At 44.2% G+C, this 20,709-nt stretch overlaps 1 protein-coding gene across 2 annotated transcripts in view; it reads right to left on the reverse strand.

Annotated features, from left to right (window-relative positions):
- The window catches only part of STAC (SH3 and cysteine rich domain), an 84,403-nt gene that overhangs the window by 15,083 nt on the left and 48,611 nt on the right, over window positions 1–20,709 (reverse strand). For both annotated transcript variants that reach the window (XM_081164773.1, XM_081164774.1), the window contains 3 exons: window positions 7,631–7,731; window positions 5,521–5,602; window positions 3,516–3,631 (listed from right to left, as the gene is read on the reverse strand). In XM_081164773.1, the coding sequence (XP_081020899.1) occupies window positions 3,516–3,631; window positions 5,521–5,602; window positions 7,631–7,731 (299 nt within the window). The remainder of the gene's footprint in view (window positions 1–3,515; window positions 3,632–5,520; window positions 5,603–7,630; window positions 7,732–20,709) is intronic.

Genomic DNA, 20,709 nt, shown 5'->3' on the forward strand with positions numbered 1-20,709 from the left:
TTATCGGGAACTGGCTTTTGGACAGAGGTAGAGGTTGATAGATGCATACACAGGAGATGTTGAACAGTTCTATCCCATGTCTGTTTACTTGTAAGCTGCCTCTCCATTGTGACTGATTGAACTGACAGGTCTTAGGAACAGTCCCAGGGACCCAAAGACTAGTGCTGTTAGGAAGCTGTTGGATATCACTGTTAATATTACTGAAATGAAATAATTGCTTGGATTGCTATATTTGAAATGGATTGGTTGCCAGAGCTGTTTATTGCAATGATGATACTTTGTCTTGATTTTGCATCACTGCCAGGCATGGCCAAACTTGGCCCTCCAGATGTTTTGGGACTACAATTCCCATCATCCCTGACCACTGGTCCTGTTAGCTAGGGATGATGGGAGTTGTAGTCCCAAAACATCCAGAGGGCCAAGTTTGGCCATGCCTGCTCTATACGTTCATGGATCCTGAAATCCCACGCTCAAGCGATCTGAAGTTCATGTGTTTTCTTCCAAATAAGACTGTGGTTTTAAGTACTACACACTTATGCGTAATCCACTACTTGACAGCCTGACTTGCCAAGGAGTAAATCCCACGACGTATTGCATTCTGTACTTACACCCACTCCCCATCTGATCAAAATTTCAAGGCAAACTGGCAATATGTTCATGTTTTGCATGCTTGAGTAATCATTTATTACTTAACAGAAAGCTTTACCGATTTGACAAGAAACAATTACATTTGTGGAAATTCTGGTCTGTGGACGAGCTAAAGAAACGAAGAGGAAAGATCACAACGTTTGAACAAAGCTAGCATTTGCTTTGGGGAAATACAACATTCATAAGCTGTGAGGGTTTATAATAGGGCCATTTCTCTAGGAATACGCAAAGGTCTCCATGTAGATGTGTTTAGTGGAATAGCAGCAACGTTAGCAGCTGTGGAATTCCTGCAGAACAGCAGCTCTGCCCAATGGAAGACACAAGTACATGCTTACTCCTGAGGAACCGTAAACTGGGTGGCTGGTGAGAATGGAGTCTGCCCAGAGACACCATTTGGGCCTCTATTTCAACATTCACTGGTCACTAGAGAGGTTCATTCTCAATGCCTTAACAGCAGTGAATGCCGGCAGAGGCTGTGCCAAAGAATGAACCTAAGTGTACAATTGGTTTGCATTTGGAGGAACTTGAAAGTTTGGAATCCCCCGTCTGTTTTCCACAGTTGTATACATGTTATTCTTCTGCTTATCTCTCATATTTCGAAGTATTAAAGCTTGTGGTGAAAGTAGATAGAAACGGATTAGTTCTTAGGAATACAGTGGTACCTCGGGTTAAGTACTTAATTCGTTCCGGAGGTCCGTTCTTAACCTGAAACTGTTCTTAACCTGAAGCACCACTTTAGCTAATGGGGCCGCCTGCTGTCGCCGTGCCGCCGGAACCCGATTTCTGTTCTTATCCTGAAGCAAAGTTCTTAACCTGAAGCACTATTTCTGGGTTAGCAGAGTGTGTAACCTGAAGCGTATGTAACCTGAAGCGTATGTAACCTGAGGTACCACTGTATAGAGTTAAAAATATTTGCCCTATGCAGCCTGTACTTGAAATCTACCCATCTTATGGAAAGCTGTAGGGAATTTCAAAGTAGCCAAGTTCATGGAGCACAACACACTTTTTTTTTGACACAGAGGCAATTTCAGAGGATTTAGGGCTTCCAGTTTAACAGAGACCCTGCTCTAGAGCGTATTTAGTTGGAAGGTGAATCCAGCCTTGCCACTGCTGCCATGTTGAAATGCTAAATTCTGCACAGGCCAGCTATTCGCTCCTCCAAATACTACTTTTTTTCACTAGAGAATAAGAAGTGTGTTTGTGTGTTTGTGTGTTTGTGTGGTGGGTCCCATTTTGCCGCTTGAGACAAAATGAGGTGCCACCCTACCTGCTGCTGCCGCCTGTGCCACCTGCACTGTTGCCTCTGCGCACTGGTGCCAATTTTGGGTCAGATCTTGCAGATTTTGGGTCAGCTCTTGTGTGCTCTGCAATATCTGGCCCGAAATAGGTGCCAGTGCTGGAGCCACTTCTCCACTGGTGGTAGAGGCAGTGGGCTACCCATGGAAGGGCTGGCTCAGGGGTTTGGTGTCTCAGGGGCTTTCAGGGGCTAATGCTGTACCAACCCTTGGGAGTCTATGCATGTTTTATAATACCAAAATTCAAGAGCAGAAGAGAAGTTCAACACAGGCAGGAGAGTGGGATGACAACTGAGAGGTCCTCTCAGTCCTCTGCCAGGTGATTATTAGACAAGCCAGTTTTATTTCATTTATTTAGCAAAATGTTCAATAAAATATTTATTTAAAAACACCATAAAATTAGCAAGGTCTAAAAATAAGTATACACATAAAAATTACTAAAACAGACATAAAAGTAACAGAATTAAAAAATAAGTGTACATAACAAAATTACATGTAAGGGTAGGTTTGCTGAAATAATATTTTTAAAGCAGTCATGTGCTTTGCATGACCCCAGCACTGTGTACAGCATCGTGATCCTATAGTAGGTCCAAATTTCTGTTTTTCGGGTGTTTTTTTAAATAGAAATGCTGGTGATCATTCCCAATCCTACCTGGGCAGCGCACAGTGAATTCCTTTTGCAGAAGTAAGCATCTCAAGTGTTTTTTTCAGACTGTTGGCTTCCCCATAATTATCAAAAATAGTTCTGGCCTTGTTTTCCTATCAGTGTTCTAAATCAAACCCATAAAATGGGATTTCCCATCTGTTCTGTTTCTGTTTCTCTCTCTCTTACAGAGTCATTTAAAGACTGTTCTTTTGTTTCATTCTACTGGCTATGCCAGCCAGATTCTATTGAGGGTGGATTTTTATTCTATGGAATTTGCGTCAAAGCCCACTAGTGTGGGGTTTCTGATGGCGGTGCTGTTCCATCAACTCTACCATCCTCACCCACCTGAAGATCTCACATCTTAAATTATTCTGTCCATTCTCAATTTCTGCCCCTGGAATTCTCTCCTGGAGCAATACCTCTATTGTATTTAGCATATGGCTCCTCATTTCCATAAACCGTTTAGTCCAAAACCCTCAGTGCAAATAGCTGCATTTGTTCACATCAACGCCTCCTTGCCATTGCCTCTCCCATTCTTGCTGGCTATTTACTATCATTGCCCGTACCTTGCTTCTGCTGTCCATCTTTTCCAATATTTTAAAATTGGGGCAAGGGTTAGTCGTCTTCTTTTGCCTACTATGAACCCCTTATAAATCGGTGGCACTGTTTGAAAAACCACCATCAGCACTGTGTCAGGCAGAGTGATTATGAATGGGGATGCTCAGATCTTTATTTTTTTATTAGAGAATGTTAAATTACCAACCAAGGTACAGGCAGTGAAGCAGTATATATCAGGCACCTGCAGAAAAGGTTTAGTAACTAATAGTAAGAAGTGGCACGTAACCAGGCACCCAAGTCCTTTCTGGGGAAAGTAGGTGGATATACTATGGAAAAAAATTGGCAACAACCCAAAACAGCACACTTACTGAGTTCCTTTTTGGTGAATCTGAGCTGCTCCCAGAACTGCCTTTCTTCATTTTTTGGGCTAAGGAAGTTCCAAAGCGAAGTGTTTCATAGACGGGGTCAACCTTATTGCCACAAGCTGCAAAAGAAACACAGATAAGAAGGGAGAAAAGATGGGACGTTAAAAGTGTTCTTCTTCCTCCTTGAAAAATATTGCTTATCCTTTCAAGATGGAAACTAACATCCACCTGGGCCATGGACCAAAACAGATGTTCAGCAGAGGGTCCAAGTCCAGGAAACATCTGGTCTCTGCCAAACATCTGGAAAGAGAGCCAATGTGATCAGTATCAGCACTACCTGTTTATTTGTATGCTGGTTTTCTGCAAAACTCTGCTCAAAGTAGCTCACAATGGATCAAATAAACAGTAAGAAACATAACAACAAACCCATAATGTAACGGTTCAGAATGTCATTATAGGACCAGGGATGCTAATGTCCAAATGGGCACTCACTGGATGACTTGGGCATCCCAGGCTTGTGCAGTGACTACTTTTAATTTTGCCAAGACATGGGCAACCCATATCTTGCTCCTCATCTTTGACTTTCAGTTCATTCAAGGATGACTCAAGACATTCTGGTGCCTGCGATGGAAAAATCTAAATGCTAACTGCTCCCGCTGATCAATATGGGCCCAAATCCACTGGGAAGCTCACAGTGCTAGTGCACTTGGTAAACTCTTATTCGTCTCAATGTGACTTGCAGAAAACAGAAACGCTACTAATTTTTTGTGCTCCATGGGTCAGTTCTGTTTCTTACATGGCATCCCATTTGTCACCTGAGACCTCACCTTGGTTTGTGACCTCTGCATTCATTTGAAATCCACGCCTTAGAGCTTCTTACTCAGTAATTTGATTAAGTTTATTTGCCAGTCACTTTCTTGTACAATATATATATACGAGATCTTTATTGTCATTGTCCCATGCAGAACAATGAAATTGAAAAACTACATAAAACTACATAAAAACTACATAAAACTACATAAAAACTACATAAAACATTCAAAACCCCCTAAAAACTCTGAAACCCCATTTTAAAATACTATACTATACTATACTATACTATACTATACTATACTATACTATACTATACTATACTATACTATACTATACTATACTATACTATAGAGACCCCTTATGCTGCGTTTAGAACCAGAATTGCATTTGCGTATAAACTATTTCTCAGGCGGCTAGTCCTGGCCTTTATAACCCTATATCTTCTTCCAGAGGGCAGAAGCTGAAAGAGATCATTTCCGGGGTGCGTACTATCCTGTGCTATCTCTGCCGCTTTCTTATGACACCTGGAAGCATAGATTTGATCTAAGGTGGGAAGAGTGCACCCAATTATTCTCTCTGCAGTCTTTACAACCCTGGATAACATTGTTTCTTTATGGCATTCTGAGCCTCGCAACCTCTGCATCAGGGATGGGGAAGGTCGGACCCTGGAGCCAAATATAACTCTCCAGGACTCTGTATCAGAACTCTCCCAGGCCATGCCTCCTCTCCCTTCACGCCTCTCACTGGCTCTGCTTTGGACTCTGTGTCTTTTTGCCTGGTTGGAATGTACCTGTGAACTCTGATAATGCCTCTGGGTGGAGGTTAGAGAGGAGTGTCTGTAGAAACTAGCCTATTGCACAAAGGTGAAACTTACATTTGTTGCTCTGCCTACTTTGGCCCTTGGCCCCAGACACCATTGGCATGTGGCCTCCAGTGAAGGTTGTCTTGGAGAGACTGAAAATGATTATTCCCCACTCTTGCTCTGTGGAATGAAATGATGTTTGCTAGTGCTACCCTTGTGAAGTTTTTGTTTTCCAAGAGGGAATTACCTGGGCAGGGACTCAGTCAAAGTCTTGCTGTGATTAAGCATCATTCGCAAAAGGGCACCGAAGCCTTTGCGATATCAATGAACGCTACAACTTGCAGAATTGGGGGGCCGGGACCATTAACAAAACAAGACTCTATCTGAACTTACCAATAGGCATTACTTCTTTGATGCAGCCAAATTGCTCGTGAATGAGTAGCGGAGAGCTGTAGTAGCGGCGAAAGCCTTTGGGCTAGAGAGTGAGCGAATGAGAGAGCGAGAGAGAGAATGAATATAAGGCAATCATGACCCATTCAGTTCAATGGGGTTGCTAGGTTCAGCGGACGTACAATGAAGCTACAGTAATATGGTATACAGTGGTACATTGGGTTAAGAACTTAATTCGTTCCGGAGGTCCATTCTTAACCTGAAACTGTTCTTAACCTGAGGTACCACTTTAGCTAATGGGGCCTCCTGCTACCGCTGCACCACCAGAGCACATTTCTGTTCTCATCCTGAAGCAAAGTTCTTAACCTGAGGTACTATTTCTGGGTTAGCGGAGTCTGTAATCTGAAGCATCTGTAACGTGAGGTACCACTGTATCTGCTAATTCTTTAGTGCAGAAGTCAGGAGCCTATGACCCTCCCAAGGTTGTTGGACTCAAATTCCCATCAGTCCCAACCAACAGAGTCAATCGTGATGATGGGAGTTGGAGTTCAACAGCAATGACATGTTCCCTATTCCTGCTTTACTGGGGCAACTTTGCTTTTTACTGCAAAGCTAAAACTGAACAGCGTAGATTCCTTCCTGTTGCTTGATCTGCATGGGATCCAGATCATAAGAACATATAAATTATTTTTTGTACTTTAGCATTCATACTTAGGGGAAGTATGTTTCATTTTTAATTGGAAATATTTTGAAGGCTTCCCCTTTCTGGTAGATGTCCTCTTTTGTGGGGGTGGGTTGGGGTGGCAAGCTTCTATGCTCAATCATGCCAATGAAACATCATTTATAACCCAGAAATACAAAGCAGCTAATAAAAAAAGACCAGCCAGAATTAGAAGATTTAAAAGCCTAGTGTATAAAAATGCTTCACTTGGTGTCTAAGGCTATAAAGCAAATAAATTAGATCTGACTAACTAGGTGCTAATTATGCAAAGCAGATCCCCTGCATAAGCAGTAGGTGTTTCTTTTCTGCCAGCAAAAACCACTCTGTGGTGTGGTGAATCCTGGATGGATCAGCTGCACCCAAATGCACAAAATGGGGAGACAAAATGGGATTTCAGAAGGTGCCATCAATTTAGGTCATGGGGAAGATAAATGCCATTTTTCCCATCCACTGGAGTAGCCAGGCAGGAAGGGGTTTTGAAGGGAGGCGTTTTTGCTCTGGAGGACCCCTCCCCATCTCCTCAAACCCCCTTCCTCTCTAGGAATCTAGTCTGGTTCATTTTAAGCCACAGAGAGAGCCAAGCTGCAGGATCAGATCTCTCTGCATCTCTGTCAAACAAGAAGCCAAAGAGGATGCTCGCTACACACAGAGGTGGGTGGTGGCTCCATGACACTTCAGGTTCCCAAATGAAACTGGCAATGGAAGGCAAGGGAGGAATGCAAAGAAATAGGGGCAGGGATCTAAGAGGTTTTGGACACAGAGCAGACCATCTCCGATGTTGCTGAGCAGCTTTGCAAGGGGGTGCAAACGAGAACCCAAAGTAAGTTGCTGCTTTGCTCTTTCCCTGGCCAAGAGATGGAAGGAGCAATGAAGGTAAAGGTGGAGAAAGATTTGAGGGGTTTTCTTTGGCCATTGACAGTAGCAAAGGCTTGCATTTGGGAATCTGGGACTCTGCATGACAAAGTGAGAAGCTATGATGGCTTAAGGGTTTTCAGCATGGGCCCTGGCATTTGGGGGGCAGTTGGAGACTATGGGATAAGCAGTGAGCCCGCCGTAGAAATATGGGCCTTGGCAAATGTCCAACAATGCCCAGTCCTGAGGCCATCCCTGCTGTAGCCCTGTCTGAAAAGCAACAACTCTTGTTTAACTGAGCCTGTAAGAGTCTATATTTCTCAGAGTTGGCATGTTCGGAGTATGATTTTTGAATCTGTGCCTGGAATAAGTTTCTTGCTAGATTACCTTTTCCTAAGCACTGTGTGCTTCTTCAATTCAGCCAAGACATTAGGTGGGACCTCCTGGGCCATATCTCTTGCCCAGTCTGGTTTGTGGCTGTGTTTGATCCAATTACTGCCTTCTATATGTATATATATAATTATCCAATTACCGCCTTACCAGTTTGCCCATGCAGCGTTGCTGTCCAATGCTCTCTGCACATCTGTGGTGAATGCTCAGCTTGCATGCCTTGCAGCGCAGTCCATGTTTAGCGTTTGTCCCTGTCAGAGGAACAGAAATAAGTTAATTACAGAATATCAATAGTTTCCACGCATCCAAGTGACCTCCTGCAAAGCTCAAACAGGTCTCAGCCTTACAGTCCTTCACAAACCTCCAGTCTTAATACAACTGTGCAGAATCCACAGACCTACGCCTGGTCCCTCCACCCACAAAGGGATGGTTTAATTTCTCTTTATTTTCTAAAAGAATACACTACAGCTCAGCTGAGAAAAAGATCTCCTTGCTTGCAAATCATAATTGCCTCTCAAAACATAACCCTGTGTCTTATGGGAAAAGTTATGCATTGTTGTCACCATGATTTGATTTGCAATTGGCTTCACAGTTGTAATAAATGAATACAATATTAGATTATACAATAAAAAATATAGCCCAAGTGATCCCGTTTTTAACTTCGTCCCTCTTTCTTCAATCCTAGAACATCTAGTCGCTGCAGATGTGATGTTAAGAACAGATGTACTTGGGCAGCATACCTTAGTTTATCATATCTGCATTCAGAGTATCTTAAAGGGCAGGAATGGATAGCAACTTTTAAAAATAAACGTTAATAAGCTCCCTGCCCTGCAGGCCTTTTTCTACCTGGCCTGGGTGGGCGGGGCCCAGACTGACTCCAGCTACAAAAGCTCAGGCTGCTGAAAAGGTCAGAGAGCAGCTTGGCTGTCTCTTAGTGCAGACCCAGATCATCGAATCTGAGCTTCCACAGCTGTTGTCTGCCATGAACTACCACTGGCAGGATGGGCAGCAGATATATTATATGCCTATTTTATTCTCTTGCTAATTATGCTGTTTTAAATGTGCATTTTCTATTTGACTTCTTTTGGTCATGATTCCTTTTGAAATCTTTAAGATTATTTTCTGTTGTTGATTTTGCTGCATTAAACATGCATACTTTGGTTGCCCTCCTTTGCAATGTCTTATTTTGAAATCCTTATGGTAATATTTTAGTTTCCCGTTAATTATGTTGTTTTGACTGTATACTTTATATTTGACTTTGTTCAGTAATGTTTGTTCTGGGTTGATTTATTTGATGTTTTAATGTGTTGCAAAGCACTCTGAGGCTTTTTCTTAAGATATAAAGCAGTATAAAAATGAAAGAAATAATGATGATGATAATAATAAATAAAATAAAAATATTCAGAGGTAAGCCCACCTGAGTTCAATGGGGCTTACTTCCAGATAAGTGTGTGTGGAACTGAGGTCTAATATATCATGGTCCTGATACAGAAATAGAAAAAAGAGGGAAGGCTTCTTAGCAGTAGAGTCTACTGACACAAAAGAGACAAGAAGCATCTGGTCTTGATCAGGTATTGATTCTGTAAATCCCATGCGCTGTGCTTCTTGAGTCACATCTTTCAGTTGGAACAGGGTGTACCTATGGCTAATCCTCATCACTTCTGCACAGTACAGAAGAAAGACTCACATCCATCAAAGGCACATCTGTATACCATCTCTGGGGCCATGGCAAAGGATTGTTCTTTGCACATTTTTTTGTTCTGTGTGACTGTCTCTGAATCAGGAAGGATGGGGAGGGTGTGAGGGGCAGAGAGGGAGCAACTGGGCGCTGTAAGTTATTGATCCTATAATCCAGTGCACTTTTAGATTTGAGCTATCATCTTCCTCAGGGGCAATGTCAATACACTAATTCAGCCAAGCAAACTTTTGCTTTTGCGTGGCTTTGTGCAATTGTTACCCCTGAAGAAGAATGGTTGCTTTGTTACAGGATTTGGGGTGTACATCTATGAGTCTGAATGCCATCTTGGGGTCTCCCCCAAGCCTGTGGTTTCACATCTCTAAGCTGGGGTTCTGTAGAAAAAGAGATTCCTAAAGTTAATGCCATTAACTTAATGCTTCCAGCCAGGAACGCCTCAAGCCAGGTCTGTTAAGTATCTCTTAGCAGCACGACCAAAGAGTGCGGATAACTTACAATGTACACACGTTTAACACGTGCAGTTTCAACTTTTATGCAGCTGAGGACTGGCCAGTTGAAATCGCACAAATTAAATGCATGGAAGGTGGAGAGATTAAAAGCTCTTTTTGTGCAGGGTTTTCCCAGTGTGGAAAGAGCTTTTAAGCTCTCTGCCTTGCTTACTGGGCTCCGAAAGCGCCTCCTAGATCCCTGAAAACATGCTGGACAGCTTAAAAACCCTCTGTCTTGCTTAGGGGGCAAGACCTGGCACACTGGTTCCAGATTATTTCTCCATCTAACCCAGAACTGTATGCTTTGATTGACAGTGGTTCTCCAGCAGGGCCAGCCCAATACATTTTGCTGCCTGAGGCAAAGGATATAAAGGTGGCAACTCCTCATTCCACATACAAAAGATGACTGCGCTGTACACTTTTGAGGGTATAGCACCCTTTTGCTGCACCTGAGACAGCAGGCCAGGCCATGTGGCAACAGGGAAATACCTGGGGGGCTTAGAAGCAACAGCTGAGGGCTGCTTTTGTCTCCCCCTCCCCGGCGTTTGCTGCCTGAGATGATAATCTCACTTTGCCTAATGGTAGGGCCGGCTGTGTTTGCCAGGCAGAGGTACTTCCCAGCAGCTGCTGCTAGATCCTTTAAACCGCAGACACCAGGGATTAAGCTGAGGATCATCTGCATGCAAATCACATGCTCTACCATTGAACTGCTGTTCTCCCCAACATTTAATTTATGGAATAAAGAAGCTTTGGCAACTAGCAGCTTCCCTCTCCCATTTTTCCTTTTCCAAAGACAGCCATGCCCCTTGATTAGTAATACACTGGGATCCACATAAGAAGCTGCTGCCATATGAGACTATGCATCTGATGGATGGAAGTGCGACCTTTCATCTGCACTAATGGGGAGAGAGCATTATGCTCAGTTATTAGAGAGCCAGGGCAGGCAAAAGATGCTTTTTAAAAGGGGATCAGACAATTTCATGTGGGCAAAAAGCCATCAATGGCAACGAATCATTATGGCTATATGCATCCACCAGATTTCTGAGACAGTATGCCTTTGTCGGTGCCAGTGCTGGGAATTAATAGCATGACAGGACTATTGCCTTTCATGTCCTGTTTGTGGGCGTCTGTGTTAGTTTCTGTTTGCCACTGAACAGTGCTTTGGCGTCACAAGACTCTGTTTACATTCCTCACATTCCATACTGTTGGAAGTCTCACGGGAGACAGGAGACGGATGTGACGTTAGTGATTTCCTGTTCCTTTGTTGGTCTCTGCTCTCACAGAGAGAGGGTGTGTTTTTTGTCTGCGTAGTTAGGAAAATAAAACTCTTTGCAATGTAGCCATAAATCTCATCACTTCCGCGTGCTGCTTTGATTCTCTGCTGCATGAGAATGTGCCTGAGGCCTCATCAAAGGCTCAGGTCTTTAATCACGTCGGAGGTGATTCCAGAAGACTCGGCCGAAGGAAAATGAGCTTTATCAGCTTGGCCGAGCGGAGATCCCGACAGTCTGGTTGGCTGCTGTGGGCTGCAGGATGCTTGACAATGTGGGCAATTGGTCTGCTCCAGCAGAGCCCTTCTTATGTATTCAAAGGTGTACTCCAGAGCTTTCAAAACTGTGTGTTGGCTGCAGTGTGTACCGTATTTTTCGCCCTATAGGACACACTCTTTCCCCTCCAAAAATGAAGGGGGAATGAGTGTGCGTCCTATGGGGCGAATGCAGGCTTTCGCAGAAGCCTGGAGAGCGAGAGGGGTCGGTGCGCACCGACCCCTCTCGCTCTCCATGCTTCAGGAAGCTATCTGCAAGTCTTGCAAGCCCGGCGGGATGTCCTGCGGGCTCGCAAGGCTTGCGGGCAGCAGCCTGCAGCCCAAAAGCTCGGGGGACAGCGGGGAGGCACAGCGCCGCCGCCCCGCTATTCCCCGACCTGATCTGGAGGCTGGGGGGGGGGGAGAGAGAAGCAAGCTTGCTTCTCCCCCCTGCTAGCCCCACAAGCTCGGGGGATAGCGGGGAGGCGGAGCGCCGCCACCCCGTTATTCCCAGACCTGGTCTAGCCCCACAAGCTCTGGGGATAGCGGGGAGGCGGAGCGCCGCCACCCCGCTATTCCCCGACCTGATCTGGAGGCTGGCGGGGGGAGAAGCAAGCTTGCTTCTCCCCCCTGCCAGCCCCACGGGATAGCAGGGAGGCGGAGCACCACCACACCGCTATTCCCCGACCTGATCTGGAGGCTGGCGGGGGGAGAAGCAAGCTTGCTTCTCCCCCCTGCCAGCCCCACGGGATAGCGGGGAGGCGGAGCGCCACCACACCGCTATTCCCCGAGCTGATCTGGAGGCTGGCGGGGGGAGAAGCAAGCTTGCTTCTCCCCCCGCCAGCCCCACAAACTCGGGGGACAGCGGGGCAAGCTGTCCCTGAAGGCAGAAGAGGGAGACGGAGCGCTCCATCTCCCTCTTCTAGCTTGGGGATGGTTGCGCAAAGTCTCTGCAGGGCAGCGCAGAGGCTAGGGAGGCTGTCCCTGAAGGCAGAAGAGGGAGACAGAGCGCTCCGTCTCCCTCTTCTAGCTTGGGGATGGCTGCGCAAACGTGGGGGGGAAATAACATTTCCCCCCTTGATTTCCCCCCCAAAAAACTAGGTGCGTCCTATGGGCCGGTGCGTCCTATAGGGCAAAAAATACGGTATTTGTGTCATGCAAACACTCTCCACGCTCCTCCAGGGGCTGCAAAGGGGTTCGTTTAACCTCTGGTTTACTAGTAAAACTGAGTTAGTGTGTCACGAAATGATGCAAGTCTAAAAAGTGTGTCACCAACATGAAAAGTTTGGGAAGCTCAGAATACTATTGGCAGAAAAATGGAAGCAAGAAGAATTACTGATGAAAGAAGAATGGCAAATGAAATTAATGGACTATGCAGAATTAGATAAATTAACAGGAAGGATTCGAAACCTGGGGGACCAGAGATTCTTAGAAGACGAATAAATATTTGAACTATTTGAAAAGCAATTGTAATAAGCAGATTACGCTAGTAGGACTGCAAGAAGTTCTGTAAGATTATATGGAATATTGCAAGGAAGACTATGAAGAGAATTATTAGTTAATAAAAATTAAAAGTAATAGAGAAATTAAGAAATGCAGAATAAGTGATAAAGAACTGAAAATCTTCAGAGGTTGTTGACTTAAGTATAAGATAAGAAGTTATGTTAAATGACTGTTGGAAATGATATGTTAAAAATTAATAAAAATGTGTATATATATATATATATATATATATATATATATATATATATATATATATATTTGCTTTCGTAGATTTTCACGGGTACAGGAATGCAGGTTTTGGTGTCTTCGGGTGTCTTCCCGTGTAAGAGTTGGGGTGTCTAGGCGACGTTTCGACGAGGTCTCACTCGTCATCTTCAGGCTGGTGCTTTCGGCTTCTTGTTACTGGAACAGAGCAGGATCTCAGTGTTTGAGTTCCTATAAATACTGTTGAGGGGGTGTGGTGTATAGCCTCCAACGTTCTGGGCAGAGAGGAAGTTCCCAGGTTAGTGTGCCTTTTCTTCTTTTGTTCATTAATTACTTGAGGGATATCTTGAGTGATTTCTTGAGTGATATACTGAGTACCACTTAGGAGGGTCATTAGGTGTGGATTAGTTGCTAAAGCTTTCGTGTCTTGACCTCTTGAGCTTGTGAAGAGTTTTTCTGAGAAGATGGCTGTACTGCAAATAGTTGTGCTCTGGCTTGGCTTCGTGTATAGGGGCGAGCTGTGGTTTTGTGCCCTGTGCCAGCCAGATCTGTGTAGAGATTGCAGGGGGGTGCAGCATCCGGAGGTGCCACTATGGTTTGGCTACTGGATGGTGTCTGTAATTTATCTGTGGAGAGGGTCTGGGTTTGGGTCTGGTGTGGTTGATTGGAGATGGCGTTCTGTGTGCCTCTGGTTCTGGTGTCGGTTTTTGTGGGGAGGGCTAATTTCCAGATGTCTGGCAGGCGGGACGTGTCGTCACGCTTGTTCATGTTGTGAGGGTGTTTCTCTATCTCGATGGCTTCCATGATTATTCTCTTGTGGTGATGTTCCATGTTAAAGAGCAATTTGGAATCTGCAAAATTAATTTCGTGTCCTGTTTCTTTCATGTGTTGGTAAAGAGAGGAAGTTTTTTCTTCTTTTTTGACGGCATTCTTGTGTTCTGCGATACGTGCATTTATTCGTCTGTTTGTTTGTCCAATGTACGTGGCTGGGCAGCCTTTTGCACCAACCAAAAAATAGCCAATATCCTCAGAAACCCCAAAGATAAAATCCAGCTAGAAAACCAAGGGGTCTATGAAATACCCTGCAAAGTCTGCCCAGCCACGTACATTGGACAAACAAACAGACGAATAAATGCACGTATCACAGAACACAAGAATGCCGTCAAAAAAGAAGAAAAAACTTCCTCTCTTTACCAACACATGAAAGAAACAGGACACGAAATTAATTTTGCAGATTCCAAATTGCTCTTTAACATGGAACATCACCACAAGAGAATAATCATGGAAGCCATCGAGATAGAGAAACACCCTCACAACATGAACAAGCGTGACGACACGTCCCGCCTGCCAGACATCTGGAAATTAGCCCTCCCCACAAAAACCGACACCAGAACCAGAGGCACACAGAACGCCATCTCCAATCAACCACACCAGACCCAAACCCAGACCCTCTCCACAGATAAATTACAGACACCATCCAGTAGCCAAACCATAGTGGCACCTCCGGATGCTGCACCCCCCTGCAATCTCTACACAGATCTGGCTGGCACAGGGCACAAAACCACAGCTCGCCCCTATACACGAAGCCAAGCCAGAGCACAACTATTTGCAGTACAGCCATCTTCTCAGAAAAACTCTTCACAAGCTCAAGAGGTCAAGACACGAAAGCTTTAGCAACTAATCCACACCTAATGACCCTCCTAAGTGGTACTCAGTATATCACTCAAGAAATCACTCAAGATATCCCTCAAGTAATTAATGAACAAAAGAAGAAAAGGCACACTAACCTGGGAACTTCCTCTCTGCCCAGAACGTTGGAGGCTATACACCACACCCCCTCAACAGTATTTATAGGAACTCAAACACTGAGATCCTGCTCTGTTCCAGTAACAAGAAGCCGAAAGCACCAGCCTGAAGATGACGAGTGAGACCTCGTCGAAACGTCGCCTAGACACCCCAACTCTTACACGGGAAGACACCCGAAGACACCAAAACCTGCATATATATATATATATATATATATATATATGCAGGTTTTGGTATCTTCGGGTGTCTTCCCGTGTAAGAGTTGGGGTGTCTAGGCGACGTTTCGACGAGGTCTCACTCGTCATCTTCAGGCTGGTGCTTTCGGCTTCTTGTTACTAGAACAGAGCAGGTGAGATATTTGCTTTCGTAGATTTTCACGGGTACAGGAATGTAGGTTTTGGTGTCTTCGGGTGTCTTCCCGTGTAAGAGTTGGGGTGTCTAGGCGACGTTTCGACGAGGTCTCACTCGTCATCTTCAGGCTGGTGCTTTCGGCTTCTTGTTACTAGAACAGAGCCCTGTTCTAGTAACAAGAAGCCGAAAGCACCAGCCTGAAGATGACGAGTGAGACCTCGTCGAAACGTCGCCTAGACACCCCAACTCTTACACGGGAAGACACCCGAAGACACCAAAACCTACACACACACATATATATATATATATATATATATATATATATATATATATATATATATATAAAAGTTTGGGAAGCTCTGGTGTACCCTGTTCCCACTGATCTGCCTAAATAAGCGTTTGCATGCCAAGTCAGAAATCCATTGGGTGGTGCTCCTTCAACTTTATAATGATGCTTCAACTGCCCTCAGACACAGCTGCCCTGGCAACACATGGTGTGGCATCCTTTTGTATATATAAATCTTCCTGTAATAAAGCAGAATTCTGCAATGAAAATATATTTTCTGAAGCCCCTTTCCAAGAAGGAGCAAGCGGTATTTTGGCTCTTCTGGCACTTGCCTCCAGATCTGTGTTGTGCTCTTAACACCACACAAGATACCCTCCTCCTTCCCACACATGTCTGCGCAGTCGACATTATAGCTCAGAGTGGCCAGCTGTTGATATCATGTGACAGAGATCATGTGACAAGGAGAGGTTACTTAGGGAAGAATAGGTGATTAGTTACTTTAGTCTATGCTTCTTTACTTTATTTCCCCCTAAATTACACATCTGGATTATGTGTTTTTATTTTGCTTTTTTATGCTGGTCACTGACTGTAACAATAAAGGTTTGATTTGAAATGCACTATCCCCTTACAATATATTCCAGGAACAGGTTTAGCACCCCAACCACTCTATATGGACGTAAGAATACAAACCCCTTTGCTTTCTGATGGGCATCCTCTTACTGAAGTTGTTTGGATTTGGTTTTACTCAGAGCTACTTCAGGCAATCTATCAGCCTCGCTTACTTGCAGAAATGTAAGGAGCCCGCTTGAATGAACAGAGCAAGATTGGAGGAAGGGATTTGTACGAGATTATTAAAGCTCCCTCTGAAATTCAACCATGCTGGTTTTTTGTTTTTTTTAATTTGACCAGCTGTAAAACCAGCTCTTAACCTGTATTGGATTTCACAGAGCTAGATAAGATACCTAATTAAGGGTTTTGGGGAAGGAGGTTATCAAGCAGAAAATAACTAAAGAAATGGTAGCCTCATTAATAGGGTTGTTTTCAGGGATGAGGTTACCTTGCCTTTCAAGTATCTGAAATGGGCTCGTGCTAGAAACAATTAGAACAGTTGTTATTAAGGTGTGTTTTTAAAATACTGTATTTTTTTTTTACTTGAAAGCCATCTCTTGATAATTGCTTTGAATGAATAGAGCTAAAGTCAAAAATGAAATCTAAGCCAATCCTGTTCATCAAATGTTTCCATAGGAAGTTTGTCTTAGAATCAAGGTATACTTCATGCAGCAAGCATGCTTTGTGGTCATGTGCTGATTCTGATGTACTGATGTGCATTGTGCTCAAACACCAGAGAGTGGGGCCTGCACAGTTGGGGCTGACTAATGCGGCCCAGTCGAGGCTCTGACAAATCTCTTACCTCCTTGGAGATGGCGGAAAAGGAGGAATGGCAATCCATGCCTGACAGATTGAATTCAGGCTGGTGGCTTGCCAGCTGGACAGGCTTGCTCTCAAGTAGGAAGGAGAGACGTATCCTCCAAACTGATAAGAGGCACAGCAAGCTGGTATGAGGGAACTGTGGGCAGTCATGATTCCCTTGTGTCCTCTGCCTGTCCCCTAACAGTTGGAAACCCAAGTCTCCCCTCCATGCTTTGTGGAGTTCAGTGCCACTAACTCTGATGTGTGTACATGAGAAGTGCTTCTGGTATGTTCGCTGTGTGCTGGTCACCAGAGCTGTGAGTACATGAACGTAAAGCAGGGGTCAGCAAACTTTTTCAGCGGGGGGCCGGTCCACTGCCCTCAGACCTTGTGGGGGGGCTAGACTATATTTTGAAGGGGAAAAAATGAACGAATTCCTATGCCCCACAAATAACCCAGAGATGCGTTTTAAATAAAAGCACACATTCTACTCATGTAAAAACACCAGGAAGGCCCCACAAATAACCCAGAGATGCATTTTAAATAAAAGGACACATTCTACTCATGTAAAAACACGCTGATTCCCGGACCGTCCGCGGGCTGGATTTAGAAGGCGATTGGGCAGGATCTGGCCCCCGGGCCTTAGTTTGCCTACCCATGTCATAAAGCAGCCTTTCTCAACCTGTGGGTCCCCAGATGTTGTTGGACTACAACTCCCATCACCCTAGCTAGCAAGGCCAGAGCTCAGGGATGATGGGAGTTGTAGTCCAACAACATCTGGGGACCCACAGGTTGAGAACCACTGTCATAAAAGAAGGGAGAGGTAACAAAAGGAACTCTGGATGACGGCTGAGGCATAGTTTCAAGAGCTTTCTCCGCCCTCTTTTACACCTTCACTGAAGCACAGAGGAGGTGGAAACAGGATGGCAAATGCTGTCTTCACTTCTGAACTCTGCGGATTCATTTGCAGCCCTGCTAGGAGCACCAGGCTTTTTCCTGCATGATCAAAACTCTGCTTTTTCTGAATGGAGGGAGCACTCTACGTGTGCAGTTATACATTCAAAGGAATGCATGCATGTCGAAGCTGGAATGCATGTGTGTCGACCCTTGTCCTCCCACAACCATTGAGTGGACGAAGGTCAGAAAAAGTTTTCTGAGGGTTCATTGATTGCTGTATGTGCTCCCCAACCCCGGAGTTTCAACTTGTAATGAGCACAATAGGTAATCAAATGCTGAATCAGCCCCATGCCTTCCCCTTGTGAGTCATGCAGCCTATCCACCATTTATTTTAGTATTGTTTTTAAATGCCACATCTATGTTTGTAAGTGTGTTTATGACTCATGCCGGGGCGGGGGGATGGCCAACGTTTTTGGAGATTGGGGTGAGATGACAGGTTCATGATATCACGGGTATATTCTTTTTTATTCTCCTAACTCAAACATGTATAACCACAAATGCAGCAGCAATTTATTACGGAACAAAAGAATGCTGTGTGTTTACTGCTTTCAGGGAGGAACACCCACCTGCGCTCTCTGTGTCTGCAGCACTACAGACCTGTGCACACTCATCTTTCTTCCAAAACCAGAACCATCCTTTTCCTTTTGGGACTAGAGATCCATTTTAAGAAGTAAGCTGCAAGGACCTTGGCAGGCTGAATTCTAAATGAATTCTTTATATTTCTGTTAGTTATTGCCATTTGTTACCTGAGGATATGTTCGTAACAGCTTCAGAGAGAGGCTTGCCATCACACATGCACCGTGGGGCGCAAAGGCAGGCTTTGTACATTAAAATGGAGTTTCCTTTAACCATTGAAGTTTTGTCCTATCCAACTGTGCAGGCCGAAGCACGAGCCATATAGCCTGAGATCAGCCTTTGCCACATGTCTGCCTGGCTTCCCCAAATTTTTTTGGGGGGAATAATCCCCTTGAATACTATAGTTTACATTTTGCTATCATTTCTTCTTCTGTATTGTAGTACAGATTACAGTTTATGTTCCATTTTCTGATCTTTACCATTCCACCCACAGCTTGTTCTACAATCAGAGGCCAGTATAGACCTGAAGACAGGCATTCTGATCTACACAATGGGATCCAGAGAAGCAACCTATTTTTTCAAGGTACTTAGCAATGGTACTTTTGTTTTGGTTAGATGTAAGTAAACAGCGTTTCCGTGCGCTGCTCTGGTTCGCCAGAAGCGGCTTAGTCATGCTGGCCACATACGCCAGCTCCCTCAGCCAGTAAAGCGAGATGAGCGCCACAACCCCAGAGTCGTCCACAACTGAACCTAACGATCAGGAGTCCCTTTACCTTTAAGCAATTATTTTGTATTTTACATAACTACAAATGTGACCTGACTTAATTTATGGAATGTCTTTCGTCAGATTGAAGCACTACAAGAATGTAAGTGGTGCATGTTTTGAAGATGATGAGACTTCTAAAGACAATGATCCACATCTAAGAACTTTCTAATGCACAGTTGCTCAAGTGTAAACCCCACTGAACACAGTGGGTTGTATTCATTGTTAATCATACTCACAGAAGATTGATTGACATTAATGGACATCACTAGCTTAGGTCTACTAATTATAATGGGTCCACTCCGATACAACTCAGTGAGGCTTCTTTCTGAATAAATGTGAATAGAAGGATCACAAGTAGAGTCAGGGAGAAATTCAACTCCGTTCACATTTAAAGGCGAATTTACCTAATTCGCACCTTTCAAAATAATTCATTGAACCAAATCAAAGCCATCCTTCAAAATTCACACTCTTCTGAATTTTGCAATGTAGTTCGCCAGCCAAATACAGTGGTGCCCTGCAAGACGAATGCCTCGCAAGACGAAAAACTCGCTAGACGAAAGGGTTTTCCGTTTTTTGAGTCGTTCCGCAAGGCGAATTTCCTTATGGGCTTGCTTCGCAAGACGAAACGTCTTGCGAGTTCTTGCGAGTTTGTTTCCTTTTTCTTAAAGCCGCTAAGCCGCTAATAGCCGTGCTTCGCAAGACGAAAAAACCGCAAGACAAAGAGACTTGCGGAACGGATTAATTTCGTCTTGCGAGGCACCACTGTAATGGTTCAATGCACATAGTTAGACAGGGATGGGTATTTGTGTGTGTGTGTCTGCTGTGAAAGAACCCCCCCCCCCATACTGTAATGGAAGGCTTAAAAATTCAGCATGAGGCTGGATGTTTTGGAGGTGTTCCTAAAATTGTGTGAGAGGCCACAGCAAACAGTGACTCATTAATAAATGTGACAACTTGTTTTGGTCCTGGAGATGATTCTTTTCACACTGACATCCAGCTCTTGGCAAGATCGTCTCTATGATGTCAAAGGAGAGCAGGCAAAGCACAAATCTCAATGTGCCCCAAGCCTTAACTCTCGGATCCTTTCTAATCCAATTCTGAGACTTTCTGGAATGCTCTTTGCAAAAAAATTAGCATAGCATTTAGGTTAATTGAAATTTGGATAATGAAGTTTTACTGGCTATATCATGGAGTACTTTTTATTTATTTGATTTAATAAAGAAACTTCTTCTAGCCTGCATATCATACGTCCTATCCAATTTTTAATTAAAATGTTTTTAGGTTAAAAATTAGTGGTCTGCATTTGCTTCTGTATGTCTGTGCAGTCATGCAGCTGTGCTTGTGTGCGTGTTAACGGGCAATTAGGAGCAATTATATATCTCAATCCTGAGAGTAAAAACTTAAAAGAGACTCATCAAGAAGCTGATATTTGTGCCTGCTTCATAATTGTCCCTGGATTTCCACAAGGGATGAAATTTTACACAGTCAAAATGTATGTAACAAGAAGGCCAAGACACAGCACACAAATTCAGCTATAATATTCATGACGTTGTGCCTAGCAAACACTTCTGACACACCTTTTATTTGTAATGACTTAGGGCAGTTTTCCCCAAACTGAGACCTTCCAGGTGTTTTGAACTACAGCGCCCACCAGCTGGTAG

This window comes from Podarcis bocagei (genome assembly GCF_964188305.1).
Source record: "Podarcis bocagei genome assembly, chromosome: 12".
NCBI classification, from domain to species: domain Eukaryota; kingdom Metazoa; phylum Chordata; class Lepidosauria; order Squamata; family Lacertidae; genus Podarcis; species Podarcis bocagei.